Consider the following 15,666-nt stretch of genomic DNA (forward strand, 5'->3'; position numbering starts at 1 on the left):
CTCCGCACAGAACCGACTCACCCAGCCGACTCGCTCCTCCCCCTCCGCTTAAACACACACCAACCGAATCAACGAACCGATTCATCTGAATCAACTCCTCTCCCCCTCTCATTCTCTCTCTCTCTCGCTTCCCCTCGTGATTGATTTTTTCTGATTCTCGTTTTCTATTTTTTTTCCTTCCCTTTTTTCTTCTTTTTTTGTATCTCTTTCTTTATTTTTTTTTCACTTTCTAGCCTTTCTTTTTTCTTTCTTTATTTTTTCTTTCTTTAATTATTTCTTACTTTTGTACTTTATTTCATTCTCTTTCCTTTCATCTTTTTGATCCATCTTATTTTTGTACCTTCTTTCTACTTTTTCTCTGCTTTTCTTAGATTTGTTTTTACTTTTTATCACTTTTTTCTTCTGTTTTTTTCTGATTCTCTTTTTTACTTTAGGCTTTTTATCACTTTAATCTTTCCTTCCTCTTCATCCCTTCTTTCACCATCCCTCATTCTTTACTCCTTCTTTTCTTCCTTCTTTTTTGTATCTCTTTTTTAGCTTCATACTTTATAACCTTCTTTTATCCTTCCTCTCTATATTTTTTCTTCATCTTTCTTTTTCTTTTTTCTCTCTCCTTCACACTTTTTCTTTCTCTACATATTGTTTTCTTTTTTACATTATTTAATTATCTTTCCTTTCATCCTTGAACCAAGTTTTTTTTACTTTCTTTCTACATTTTCTCTGTCTTTTCTTGGTTTGTTTTTACTTTCTATGTATCTTTTTTACTTCTGTTTTTTCTGATCCTTCATTATTTTAATCTTTTTTTATTTCTTCATCTCTTCTTTCACCATGCTTCATTCTTTACTTATTTTTTCCTTCCTTTATTTTAGTCTTTTTCTATTTTTCTTTACTTTCTTTTTTCTTCTTTTTTAAATCTCTTTCTTTAGTTTTTTACTTTCTTTTTTCTTCTTCTGTAATGTTCTTTCTTTACATCTTTTTCTCTTTTTTACTTTATTTCATTATCTTTTGATACACCTCCTACTTTTCTGTAGTTTTTTTTACTTTCTTCAATTAATCTTCAACTAATTTGCTCATCTTTCTTTTTTCAGTCTTTTCTTAGTTTGATTTTACTTTCTATTTATCTTTCCTACTTTCTTCAGTTTTTTTCTGCTTCTCTTTTTTATTATAATATTTTATTATACATCACTTTACACCCCCCCTTCATTTTTGATTTTTCTTTCCTACCTATTTTTTTTATTCCATCTTTCTTTCCTTTGTTATCTCTTTTTTAGCTTGTTTTTCTTTTTAACTTTCTTTTAATCTTCCTCTCATTCGTTGTTTTTTCTGTTTATTTCATCATCTTCTCTTTTCTTTTTTCCTCTCTTTCTTTATTATTATTATTATTATTATTATTATTATTATTATTATTATTATTATATAGCTGTGGTTAGAACAATGAAAGTTAAGCTAAAGTTTTACATCAATTTAAATAATTAAATATTTCAATTCCAGTATATGATTATATAACATACACTAATACACTGAATATATATTCATTCATATATATATATATATACACCCACCCTCCCCACCCCCTCCCACTCTCTGCTTGTTTAACCGCCGCACGCGCTGATTCAGATGAACCGAGTCAGAGCCGAGTGACTCGCTGAGCTACAGGAAGTGATTCAGATTCAAATCAAATGTAAACAAAATCAGACTTGGCTTGGGATCAAAGGACTGAGATTAATGCTGTCATCAATCTAATCCTGCAGTTCAAACAAAGATCAATCAAATCCTAAATTACACACATAATATATATTTACCTTTAATAACTCATCGGGAGGGGCGGGGCTTAAACAAATACCGCCCTTTAACAGCCAATCATGTACATTTATCACTTTTATCACTTTACAATAATAAGTACATTAATGATTAACAGCACTTTTAACAGAATGTTTGCAATTGTGATTCAAAGTTCGTGAACTCTTTAGAAGTTTAGAAGTTTCTAGATTTCTGCATAAATATAATCCTAAAACATTTATTTATTGATTAAAATGATCCACTACTACATATTTGTAAGAGGTAAAAGTATGTGAAACTCTAAGATTAGAAGTTAGTTTAAAGTTGAAATTAGTCAATGGGATGATAATCAGGTGTGAGTGGGCGGAGCCTGTTTTATTTAAATAATAGGGATCTATCAAAAGCTCAAAAGCTCCAGAACGATCATGTAGGTGTTTTTCCCAGACGTCCTCAGGCTGAATTATCTACTGTTTTTCTCTGAACTCCGTGTTCCTCCGGTAATTTTAGTCCCGTCCGGGTCCACATCTCTGAGTTTCGTCTCCTCGCCTTTAATAAAATAGATATTTGTCCACTGCCGTGCACCGTAATTACACTTTTGGTGCGCCACGGTTTCCACGGAGACCCATGTTAAAAACACAACAGCGAGTGGAAATGGAGGAGCTACTGAACATGGTGTCATGTGACCAAGAAAGCCTACAAAACTCACTGGTCCTCCTGTTTTTTCAACTGCAGTCTGGATGCAGGAGTTTTATGACTGAGTAGAAGTGTGAATATTTTACACAGACGTCCCCCTGAGAAACTAATCCCGGCACAAATGGAGATTTCTGAGGACCCTCAGAAAGAGTTGTTGATGCTCATCAAGCAGGAAAATTAAAACAAAACCATCTCTAAAGATTTTAAACTCCACCAATCCAACATCAGACAGATTACAGTGTACAAACAGAAGAAATTGTTACCCCAAGACCAATTTTACCCAACTCAGTAGGGTAACCAGTGGTTGACCAACAAAGGTAAACCCAAAAGCAAGGTGTTTAATAGCCGGCGAGGTCTCAAAGGACCTCAAGGTAACTTTTAAGCAACTGAAGGCCTCTATCACATTGGCTATTAATGTTAAGGTTCTTAAGAACCTTATTCCATCTGTAAAACGTGGTGGTGGTGGTAGTATCATGCTTTGATTATGATGATGTTGTTTTGCTGCATCTGGCCCATGAAGCCTTGCCTTCATTGATGGAACCATGAATTGTCAATTAAATCAGAGAATTCTAAAGATAAATGTTAATTAACTCAATCTCAAGATAAGGTGGGTCCAAGACAAGACCAAGACAACGACCCTAAGCACTCTAAGTTGTTCCATCAAAAAATGGTTGAAGAAGAATCATTTAAGTCCATGGTTTGGAATGGGGCCAAGTCAAATTCCTGTTCATAATCCAATGCAAATGTTGTGGGAGGACCTGAAATGAGAAGTTAATGCGAGGAAACCACATTAACCACCAACGTCCCAGAGCTGAAGCTGCTCTGTACAGAGGAATGGGTTAAAATTTCTCCAATCCAACGTTTAGGTGCATCTGATACTAAAAGCGAAGATTTACATATTTTTACTGTTCAGAAATATGTAACATTGGATCATTTTCTTTAATAAAATAAATGATTAATAATATGTCTGTGTTATTTGTTGGATTGGGTTCTCTTTATCTACTTTTAGGACTTTTACAATTTGATGATGTTTTAGAAAAAATAAAAAAACATTCTAGTAAATTCACCAAGAAATCATCTAAAACGAAGAAACAAAAAGCCTGGTTCTTAATCCTGTGGTGTATTCTCAAACTTCACTCAGCTGAAAGAATTCTGCATGGAGGAGTGGGAGACGAGTAGATGCTTTTAGGAAATGTCAAACGTGGGGAAATTCCAGCTTTTTTAGGTATATGATGTATATATTTTCTATTAATTACATTTTACAAACAATCTCTTTAGTTTATTTCGTTTAGTTTATATAGGATGGAAAATACAATGGATTCCACAAGTGCCTCCTAACATTTCCTTTTATTTACATTTCATTATTTAAGTGTGTTTAGTTAAGTTAGCTCAGAGGTTTATTTAGGGGGGCCTGATTCTTTCGGCGTGACTGTATAGAGCGTATGGATTGTATAGAAAGTGGTAGAACCAGTAGAACCACTAAAGCATAAGCTTACCTTCATTCCTAAACTTAAAACCACGCTTCACATTTCACTCATCCAGTTCCTACAGAAAGAGGAATCACAGGTCTGAACAGAGACCCTGACAACTCAACAAAAACAGGGTTTACACAGCAAACCAGGTCCAAACCCAGACCAGAACCAGAACCAGCACCAGAAACAGAACACGAAAGAGAACCAGAATGTAAACCTTAACCAGCACAGTCCCCGAACCTAAACCTGAAAGTAAACCAGAACCAGAAACAGAACATGAATCTGAACCAACACCAGAAACAGAACCAAAACCAGAGCCTGAATTTAAATCTGAACCTGAACCAGAACCAGCACAAGAACCAGAACCAGCACGAGAACCAGAACTTAAATCTGGACCAGAACCAGCACAAGAACCAGAACTTGAATCTGGACCAGAACCAGCACAGGAACCAGAACCAGCACAAGAACCAGCACCAGAAACAGAACAAGAAACAGAACCTGACAAACACAAGAACCAGCAGCACCAGAACCAACACAAGGACCAGCACCATCACGAGAACCAGAACTTGAACTTGAACCTGAACCAGGCCCAGAAAAAGAAACAGAACCAGAAGCAGTACCAGCACCAACACCAGAACAAGAACCTAAACATGAACCTAAACCAGGCCCAGAACCAGAACCAGAAAGAGCACCAGCACCAGCACAAGTCAACCTGAACCTCAACCAGCACCTGAACTTGAACCTGAGCCGGTCCCAAAAACAGAACCAAAATCAGAACCAGCACAAGAACCAGCACATCACGAGAACCAGCACCTAACCTTGAACCTAAACCAGGCCCAGAAAAAGAACCATAAAAAGCACCAGCACAAATACCAGAACCTGAACCAGAACTAGGATCAACACCAAAAACAGAATCAGCACCAGAACCAGAACCAGCCTGTTAGAACCAGCACCATCATGAGAACCTGAACTAGGCCCAGAAACAGAAAGAGAACGAGCATCAGCACAAGAACCAGAACCAGAACCTGAACTTGAACCAGCACAAGAACCAGAACAGCGTCATCTCCCCCCTGTGGTTAAAGGCGGTACTGCAGTCTGTGACAGAGCTTTTTTGGGGGGCATCTATTAAGGGTGGTCAACCTGTCACTTAATTAATATCACAATATTTCAGGGTATTTTGGAGATAACCATATTTTTGTCGATATGACAAAATATTAGAAAAAATATATTTTATATATCTTTTTTATAGTTTTAAGAACATACTACTGCAACAGAAATAACATTACAGAACATATTATGAAAACTCACTTTCTTTATCTTTTTTTTTTTGCATTTCCACTTGTGTCTCGGCTGCCTCTATAAACGCTATAAAAACTCCAAACACCAAAAAATCCATCCATCCGTTTGGCATCAGGAATCATTTGCTTCTATTAGCCATTTGGATGCTCCTCCCTTATTGTGACATCACAATAAAATAAATCCTGCATAGAATCACCCCTCGCCAGAGCCCCACCCACTAGCTCAGTTTAAGAAACATTGGCTATTTTGGTCTATTGTTTAAGAACCTCAGACAGTACACAGCAGACTTCGTCTGAGGGAGGGATCTGTATCTATAATTCGTTTTTTTATGCTTTTATCACAGTTAAACAGGAACTGGCTTGTTCGTGTTTTGCCGTTTAGCACAAACTAATGCTAATGTGTGGTAATTGCTCAGCTTAAACATGGGGCGTTTGTCAGCAACAGCTAATTTGCATAAAAGTGGCAGAGCCCTTAAATGACTCGTTCTGAAAGGGACTGAAACTGGTAAGAATAGAGCTGTGAGATCCCTTTATATTAGCTTGTGTAAAAACAGGTGTTTCTGCACCCACTATCAGACTCACTACAACTCCCATAATTCACCTGGTCTCACCGTGGGCACACTTACCAGAGTTTATCCAACCTCACTCACAAGATAGCACCTCATAACTCATACACGTGTGCACATTCCCAAGCTTTTTATTGTGGTAAGGCTTTAAAATTAAATGATACTCTTTATTCCTGTCAGAGTATAGTTGGTATTACTGCAGTTTACACCCTCTTGTGGTCACAGGCAGAACTGCACCCTTTTATAAACAATAGCACAGTATCGAATTCAGTGTTTTTTTTAGACAGTTTTGAACATCTCTGCTGGATTTTCTCAGTCAGTTTTATGAGGTAGAGTCTCCTGGAATTCAGGCTTTCAGTTAACAGCTGTGCTGAACTCATCAAGAGTTAATTACTTGAATTTCTTGTCTCTTAATAAAGTGTTTGAGAGCATCAGTTAAAGTAAAGTAGTGAAGAGGTAGAGTTACAGGTATACAGTGAATAGTGAATATTTCAGTAATGTTCGAATCCAGGTTATGAGAAGTGAGAAATACTCAGTCAAACATTATGATGATGAAACTGGCTCTCATCAGGATAACGGAATGTTCTGTGATTTCACAGAATGTTATGTCACAGAATGTTGTAATGTCACGGAATGTGTGACGTCACAGTATGTTCTATGATGTCACAATATGCTCTGTGATGTCTCTTCTGAAGGTCTCTCATTTGTTGTATTGTTTCATTTTAGTGTTTTTTCATTATATTAAAATGTTCTGTATTGTATTTTAATACTAAACTCATCCAGACTATTAAGAAAGAATTATTTGGAATGTGTTTTTAAGTAGCTCCTCTTGTTTAGATGATCAGTTTTGAACATCTCTGCTGGATTTTCTCAGTCAGTTTTATGAGGTAGAGTCACCTGGAATTCAGGCTTTCAGTTAACAGCTGTGCTGAACTCATCAAGAGTTAATTACTTGAGTTTCTTGTCTCTTAATAAAGTGTTTGAGAGCATCAGTTAAAGTAAAGTAGTGAAGAGGTAGAGTTACAGGTATACAGTGAATATTTCAGTAATGTTCGAATCCAGGTTATGAGAAGCAACAACTGCTTAACTAAGTAAATTAAGGCCAGCCAGTCTGAAAAGAAGAATTTCAAGAACTTTAAAAGTATCCTCAATTGCAGTAACTGCAAAGACCATCAACAAGGTTGTAATAATGATAGAACTGGCACTGATCAGGACCACCCCCCAGAAAGGAAGTGCAAGAGTTCAGAGTTACCAGAGTTATAAGAGCATCTAAAAGCTTCTTCACAGAGTATTCTGGTTTGTTTAACACTGTTTTTAAGTTACTACATGATTCATTATGTGTTCCTTCATAGTCTTACAGATCACGTCACTATTAATTTACTATGTAAAGAAAATTAATTAATTAATTAGTTCTGTATTTCCAGCATATGAAGGAATAAAAATCAGCTTTAAAAATATGTATGTTTTTGGCATAATATTTTGACATAATTAAGCAGATTCTCAACTAACATGAAAATAACAAAAAACAAATAAATAAATTCAATAAATTGGAGGAAAAGAAAAATCAATATGGCACCAAATAAAGTTAGAATTATCTTGAGATATTTTTAACACATTACCGTCAGAAATCAGGAAGGATTTCAGTATATTTTACTTGATATCATTATTAAAACTGTATTAAATTCAGATTCTGATTGTCAAAAATGTGCCCAAAAATTAGTAATTTTATTCACAATTACACACTCAAAGCAAAGTTATTCTCAATTACAAAAATTTGATATTTTTAAATTAATTACACAATTAATTCACAAATATAAAATAATGTATTAATATTTTAAAAAAAGTGTAAAGGAAGACAGAGGCTGGTCTGTTTTATGGAAAACATTTTATTGGTTCTCTTTGCCGTGAACATCAATAAACTCAATACATAAGTGTTATTCTGCAGTGTGTAAGAGTGTGTGTGTGTGTGTGTGTGTGTGTGTGTGTGTGTGTGTGTGTGTGTGTGTACATATACACCTGTTAATCCCAGTCCTGTACTGTACTGTACTGAGAGCCGTTCGTACTGAACGTACAAAAACAGCAGGAAATGAGAAAAACTGAACGTTTTAGGAGAAAGGGGGCGGAGCTAATGCTAATGCGGACAGCGATTGGTCTACTTGTAGAACTCGTGCTCCTGCTCGTCCTTCTTGATGACAGTTTTGTAGGCCTTCTCGAAGTCCTTGGCCAGAACGATGTAGCGGTTCTCGCGCACAGCGAGCATCCCAGCCTGAAACCCCGAGAACACCGTTAGAACCTTAGGAGCTTATAAGTGTAGTTTTATAGGGGGAGGGGCTTACTGAAATACGTTTTCTAGCTTGTATACCATGTATTTACAAAGCGGAGGAGCTTATGAGTGGTTTACAGGGGGAGGGGCTTACTAAAAATGTGTTTTCTAACTTGTATACCATGTATTTACAAGGGGGAGGAGCTTAAGGGTAGTTATATAAGGGGAGGGGCTTAATGAAATGTGTTTTCTAACTTCTATACCATGTATTTACAAGGGGGAGGAGCTTAAGGGTAGTTATATAAGGGGAGGGGCTTACTGACATGTTTTCTAGCTTGTATACCATGTATTTATAAGGGAGGAGCCTAAGGGTGGTTTTACAGGGGGAGGGGCTTACTAAAATGTGTTTTCTAACTTGTATACCATGTATTTACAAGGGGGAGGAGCTTAAGGGTAGTTTTATAGGGGGAGGGGCTTACTGAAATGTGTTTTCTAGCTTGTATACCATGTATGTACAAGGGGGTGGAGTTTTATAGGGGGAGGAGCTTAAATGCCATAATGCTAGCCATTTAGTTCCATATGTATTTACTAGCTAGCTAGCGCATTTTGAAGTGGGAGAAGCTTTAAAAGTGTAATTTGTAGGAGGCAGGGTTTTATTAATAAAAGTAAATGTGGGAGGAGCTTAAGGGGGGTTTTATAGGGGGAGGGGCTTGCTATTTAATATTTTCGATATTACTATCTTTCCTAGCAGTAACAAAAGCCATTTAGTTCTATTGTATTTACAGCTACCTATCTTCTTACAAGGGGGAGGAGCCTAAGCTTAGCAAAAAGTAAAAATGAACAAAATATGACTGATATAAAAATCAACAAAAGCTTTTTTGGGGGATATTCTATGTTGGGAAACAGTTGATCTTCAATATAGCATCATATTACAGAGGAAATGTGTAAAAAGTGCTGTAACCCTGTAAACAGAGCAGTGGATAACTCACCTCCTGACAAATAGAGTTAATATCCGCTCCAGAGATCTTATCCGGCCTGGCAACATCTGAACACGCGGGGTTAAGAACAAAACACAGACCACATAATAAAGCAAATAAATATGAAGACTAACGTCTGTGTTTTAATAATATTAGACTCGTTGCAACCTTGTGGTGTTCCTGAACACATTCATATATATCTCTTGAGATTGTGGCTGGGGTTAAAGTGAAACTTAACGTGAAGCACGTTCAAATTGCTAAAAGGCTCAAACAGATGTCAGATATGGGTCACCTTAAAGAGAACGTGTAAACAGCCGGAAGTAAATATCAGATTTTTGATCAGAAAAATCTAAATTTGGGACCCAAACGCAGGTTGACAGTGTTTAAGAACTCCAGCAGAATTGCTGCATCTACCATTAACACACCTCCACCTTACCAGGTGTGGAATGATTTGTACCTAAACTAAAAAAACGAGCCATAAACCCTAGTAAATAAGCCAGTAAATAAAGAGTATATAGAGTGGATTGGTAAGGATACAGTCCTCCAGGTCCACCTCCTCGGACAGGTTCATCTTGCTGGTGATGGTGGAGAAGATGAGGCGTTTCTGTCGGCGGTCCGGCAGCGGGAACTCGATCTTTCGGTCCAGTCGTCCAGGGCGCAGCAGAGCCGGGTCCAGAGTATCTGCTCTGTTAGTGGCCATGATGACCTGCAGAGGACGGAGGGTTTAATACAGTGAGGATCCAGTAATACAGTGAGTTAATGGGAAGATGGATGGAGATAAATAAATACAGAACAATCCTGGACGAAGAAGAAAAGCTGTTGGAGGCTTTAAAAGACTCGAGACCTTCCGGCAAGACGATGACCCTAAACATAATACAGCCAGAGCTACAGTGGAGCTATAATGATTTAGATCAGAGAAGAATATTCATTCGTTAGAATGATGCAGTCTTAAATCTCATTGATCTTCTGTGGAGAGACGTGAAAACTGCTGTTCACAGACCAACGCTCTCCATCCAACCGGACTGATCTTCAGCTGTTTTATAAAGAAAAACGAGCAAAAATCTCAGTCTCTAGATGATTAAAGCAGCTCTATAAAGCGGTACTGATATAGGGGGGCTGAATAAGTTAAAAAAATCATGTATCATTTTTGTTCCTCATCACTATAAATGTGGTACTTTGTGTTTCTCAATCACTTGAAATCTCAATATAATGCATTAAATCTTGTAGTTGTGACAAAATGTGTTGTAGAGAATTGTCTCACAATAAGTATCCTGATATATAATGTTTAACACTATAATGTGTAGTTTATTAGCTGATCAGATGGATCCAGTGAAAAACATACAATTTTAGGGCAGAGACCAGGTTTAAAAAACTAATTTAAACTAAGTATAGCACTAAATTCTGACTATCCACAACATCCAGCTTCTAGCTAACTTCTTAGCTAAATTAATTTGCATTAATTATAGCTTATAGTAAGTCCTGCAATCCTAAATGAATAAAAACTAATACAAAATTAAATAGTTATTGGCTGATCAAGTACAACAGGGCAAGTTAAACATATATTTATTGTTTCCCTACTAGCCAACCGCACTACGCAAAACCAGCAAGCTGATTGGCTGTTTCTCCTGAAAGGCAGAACTTTATCCTTGAACTGGCTGCGTGATTGGCGTTAAGAGATGTCCTGTTCACACACGGCCTGTGGCCTGTCTCCTCATTAATAATACAGCTGAGCTGAGCGCAACGAATCGGGGCTACTGGAAAATTATTCGGGGCTAAAGCCCCGTAAGCCCAGGCTAGGCGATGCTCCTGGTATTGCCGTATGTTATTGTGAGATGCCCTTTTTTTTTCAACGCTAATGTGAACAATACGATATGAAACATCTCTACAACCCGAACATCCACAAACATGCTTTATGTTACTCTTTATTCCCAGTCTGAGAGAATCTGAGAGAAACTAGAGCCCTGTGTTGTGGGTTAATTAATAACTCAGGGTTTTTAATAGGCTGCTGCTGCTTTACACTGACCCAAATTACAACATCCCTATTATCTCTTTACTCCACCTGGGGAGAGAGGGAGTAAAAGAGAGGGAGGGAGAAAGAGAAAGAGAGAGAGAGAGAGAGAGAGAGAGGGGAGGATGTGTGTCTGGTAAATCTGGGAAGGGTAGAGAGGACACACTGAAGGTTACTGAGGCTGTTCTCATTAAACCTGCTAAAATCAGAGCACCTGCTGCATTCTGGGACGTCTAGACTCATTCACACTACAGTGATGTAGGTCACAATATCACCTGTTCACCCTGCACATATCACCTGACCAGGATATATATATATATATATATATATATATATATATATATATATATATATATATAATCATGAATATATATAAAGTTGTTTAGTTCCGCTAAAATCAACATTGTTCTTGTTGTTTGTGTAATACTATAGGTCTCTGAGTTGTTTATGATGCTGCACATAAAACAGTTTCTTAACCTCCATTGTCTGCAGCAGCTAGTAAAAGAAAACCCTCAGAAATCGTAACCAGTGACTTCATGGCCCCGCCCACCTCGGCTCAGGACCGCCCACAGGAGAAGTTGAACCCGGGCTACAGCATTAGGAGCTATGGTTAAGGTGGAGCTAACAGTTCTGTTTACAGGTCTATTTACAGAGCTAGTTAATGTTAGCTATCTTGTGTAAGTAACTGTAGGTTTAAATCGGATCTCCGGTTGATTCTGCATTTTGACGAGACCTTAAATAAACACTAGGCAAGCATGGTTTGACAAGGGAGCTCAACTCAACAGAACACCGGTCAAAGCGAGCGCTATTCACATCGGATTTTATGATATAGAGCAACTCTGAAGCTTCAACGTTGTGAAACTGCCTAAGAACTAAATAACCAAGTCTGAGGTAAGGCTGGCAATGTCTACTTGCACTCGCACTGCAGCATTAATAACGTTTACCAGCTCGACTTGTCCTGAGTTTTAGAGCTGTAAAATTGACTGTGGAGGAAGGCAGCTAGGCGTTCTCTGCTGCAGTGCTTTTAGCCAATAAGAGACTATTTATATTTGCATGTATAAATATTCATGAGTAAGAGCCAAAATCCTGTCTTTCTTCAGAGACCTCTAATCCAGTGATCTAAGGCAGGGCTAAATAGAAACAGGGCTAAATTTTTCACGAAAAGCAGCTCACATGGCTTTATTCATACTAGAGACACAACTAGACATATTAAAATGAATGAATAAACATGAAATGAGACCTTTAATAAAGTAGGCTAAAGCTCTGTAGGAGAGCTACAGCCTGCCGCACCACCTTCACAGACAGTCTGCTCAGTTTAACCCAGTTGCGCCAGGTTCACACTAGATGATTTGGGACCAGTTTTTTTTAATCGCAGACATTTTTTTGTGGAACGCCATCAAGAATTCAGAGGCAAATTGGGATCTTCCGGCATGTAGTGTGAACTACTTAAAGATGCTTGCAGAGCCAAATATTTGGCATACTAGATATCTGACCCAGTCGGTGACGGGGAGTCAGGAGCAGTGGCTACATACTGCCAATGGGTTCATTTACAGCAAGGGTCGGCAATAGGTTTTGCCGCAGGCCAGATATTTTCCAAAATCTGTTTTTGAAAAATTAAGCAGGTAAACGCGGAATTGAAACCGTGTCGTCAAGATTGTGGTCCAATACACTACCGCTTCCCTGGCTAATGAATTGGGACACAGCTGGGGGAAAAAAAATGCCCTTATAAGGAGATTGGGAGCCCAAGAACGGGTAGAAAAACAAGAACAGGCGAAAACTAAAGTCATGCCGAGCTCGACAGGGAGAGAGACAGGGGAGGAATGTAAACAAAAGCTCACCAGAGAAGCTTTTTTATTTTTCTGATAATGATTCATTATAGTCCAAACTACCACATGCCAGATGTTGGCTCTTTTTGTTCAAAGGTGGGACTTTAGGTGGGAGTTTACTACAACTGCTGTGAGAGTTTTTCACATTCATGCAAGATCAGCTTTCTATCTTTTTAAATTAAGAGACACTAACAAACTGGAAATTAAACATATTTAAAAAAAAATATCCATTTTTGTGTTCTGAAGTGGGTCAGGGTCTCAAAAAGCTGAGTAATCCCATATCTTCTCTAAACTCACCTTCACGTTCACATTCTGGTCAAAACCGTCCATCTGGTTCAGCAGCTCCAGGAGGATCCTCTGCACCTCTCGATCAGCTGCAGAAAATTATAGCAATCATGTTAGCTATCATGATTTTTATGTATGAATTCTATCAGTCAGGTATTAAGGAGCAGTAAAGTCACTCTGCTGAAGTACAGAGTTACACAGGAGTTTCAGTGAAGTTCTACATTACCGAGACTAACAGCATCGCTAGCTCTTTCATTGCTCAGAAATGAGCACTTTATTCACCCAAATATTTTTTGTAGTAGAGAAATCTGTATAGATTAACATCCAGCACTCGTTTAACTTAAAAAGAAGGTCTTTTTATTACAGTTTTGTTTACTTAACTTAACTTAACTTAGTTAGCTACACACCCCAAGCGCCCTTATTCCTTATAGCATATGTCACAAACTCAATGTGGCTCGTGAGAGCTTGAAAGGTCTTGAAAGTGTCTAAATAGGTCAGAAGATTTCCTTTTTTTTTTTTAACAAAAACTACATTTCCCACAATGCATGCTGATTGTGCTTACCGCCACTATGCGGCAGTGTAGTCATTGATGTGGAAACGCTGCCATAATTTTGCAAATGTTTATTGTAATCAAAGAATCTCATTAGTTTGATGCAAGGATTCGCAGTAAAAAAATATATAAATAAAAATTGTGAAATGCTACATCTGTCACACATGTTCTTAGCAGCTCACTATCTTTGATTTTATACTAATTAAGCTTAACTCTTTTCAGTATATCAAACGCTTTGATTAAAGTTAATATTGTAACTTGTGTTGAAATAAATAGCTATTAAAATAAAATAAAAATAGCTATTATTCTTCAATACCGATATACAGGTGTTGGAGAATGAAACTGAAACACCTGGTTTTATAGCACAATAATTGATTGTGGTGACGGACAGTTCTGGTGGAAACAGGAGAGTTGAGGTGCACATTGAATTCTGCGTGATTTGATCAGCCGTGGTTTTATGTTTTTTGGATACAATCCGGGTTAGCACCCGAACATCCCTTTCAGACAGCTTCCTCTTACAGCGTCCACAGTTAATCCTGTTGGATGTGGTTGGTCCTTCTTGGTGGCATGCTGACATTACCCTGGATACCGTGGCTCTTGATGCATCACAAAGACTTGCTGTCTTGGTCACAGATGCTCCAGCAAGACGTGCACCAACAATTTGTCCTCTTTTGAACTCTGGTATGTCTCCCATAATGTTGTGTGCATTGTAATATTTAGAGCAGAACTGTGCTCTTACCCTGCTAATTGAACCTTCACACTCTGCTCTTACTGGTGCAATGTGCAATTAATGAAGATTGAACACCAGGCTGCTCCAATTTAGCCATGAAACCTAAAATCCCACTAAAATGATGACAGGTGTTTCAGTTTCATTGCCCAAACCCCTGTAATTCTGACACCATCGTGGATCCATAGTAATAAATAAAGAGTTTACCTCCAGTCTGAGCATCGAAACGCTTGGTAGCGATGGCGTCGATCTCGTCTATGAAGATGATGGCGGGGGCGTTCTCTTTGGCCAGCCTGAAGACGTCTCTCACCATACGAGGACCCTCACCCAGATACTTCTGAACAAACTCCGAGCCCACCACACGGATAAACGCCGCTAAAAACATGCAAACAAACATCAGCGTTAAAGAGACACTAAACCATAAACCAGATTTTTTTCCATTTATAGCTGAAATGTGTTAATTTAAAGTCATGACACTTACCAGTTCCGCTTAATATTTTTATAATTAATCAATTTTATTTTCAATCGGTAAAAACATTGTTGCTGAGCATTTATAACATCAAAAGGGATTAAAAACATTTAATAATAATTTAGAAATAAGAAATAAAATTGTAAAAAAATAAAAAAAAAGAAAACAGAAAATTCAAAAATACCATAAAAAACAAGTCTGACACATGTAAAAAAAAAAATGTATAAAATATAAAATAAGTAAAAAGATAAAGGTAAAAGTAAAGTAAAATGTTGAAAATGTTAGTGGGGGTCTGGGGATCTGGGTGGGGTGGGGGGCAGGATCTGGGTGGGTTACCTGTAGTGTGATGAGCCACAGCTTTAGCCAGCATGGTTTTCCCACAGCCGGGGGGGCCGTACATCAGCACACCTCGGGGCGGGTCGATACCGATCTAAAATAAAATTAAATAAATGAACATAAAAGTGTATTTATAGTTTAACTAAATATATTTTTATAGTGTCCAACACAAAATGTGTGCCTGCATCTGCCTCTGCCCATCTCTTCCTCTTTCTGTGCCCGTCTTCGCCTGTCTGTCTGTCTCCTACCTCTGTCTTTGCCTGCCTCTCTGTGCCTCTGAGTTTTTGTCTGTCTGTGCCCATCTCTGCGCCTGTCTGTCTGTTCCTGCCTGCCCGTCTCTGTCTCTAGCTCTATCTGCACCTGTCTCTGCCTTTCTGTGTCTGTGTCTGCCCAACTATGTGCCCGTCTGTATGTGTG

The 15,666-nt window shown here is 38.0% G+C and overlaps 1 protein-coding gene across 1 annotated transcript in view; it reads right to left on the reverse strand.

The window, feature by feature from the left end:
* Window positions 1-7,676: 7,676 nt before the first annotated feature.
* Window positions 7,677-15,666, reverse strand: part of LOC125784994 (26S proteasome regulatory subunit 6B) — a 23,764-nt gene continuing 15,774 nt past the window's right edge. Inside the window, exons 6-11 of the mRNA XM_049469146.1 lie at window positions 15,250-15,343; window positions 14,652-14,819; window positions 13,180-13,256; window positions 9,586-9,754; window positions 9,061-9,116; window positions 7,677-8,074 (exon numbers count right to left, since the gene is read on the reverse strand). Coding sequence (XP_049325103.1) covers window positions 7,961-8,074; window positions 9,061-9,116; window positions 9,586-9,754; window positions 13,180-13,256; window positions 14,652-14,819; window positions 15,250-15,343 — 678 coding nt within the window. The 3' untranslated portion in view covers window positions 7,677-7,960. The remainder of the gene's footprint in view (window positions 8,075-9,060; window positions 9,117-9,585; window positions 9,755-13,179; window positions 13,257-14,651; window positions 14,820-15,249; window positions 15,344-15,666) is intronic.

The sequence above is a fragment of the Astyanax mexicanus genome, chromosome 1 (genome assembly GCF_023375975.1).
Source record: "Astyanax mexicanus isolate ESR-SI-001 chromosome 1, AstMex3_surface, whole genome shotgun sequence".
Lineage (NCBI taxonomy): Eukaryota > Metazoa > Chordata > Actinopteri > Characiformes > Acestrorhamphidae > Astyanax > Astyanax mexicanus.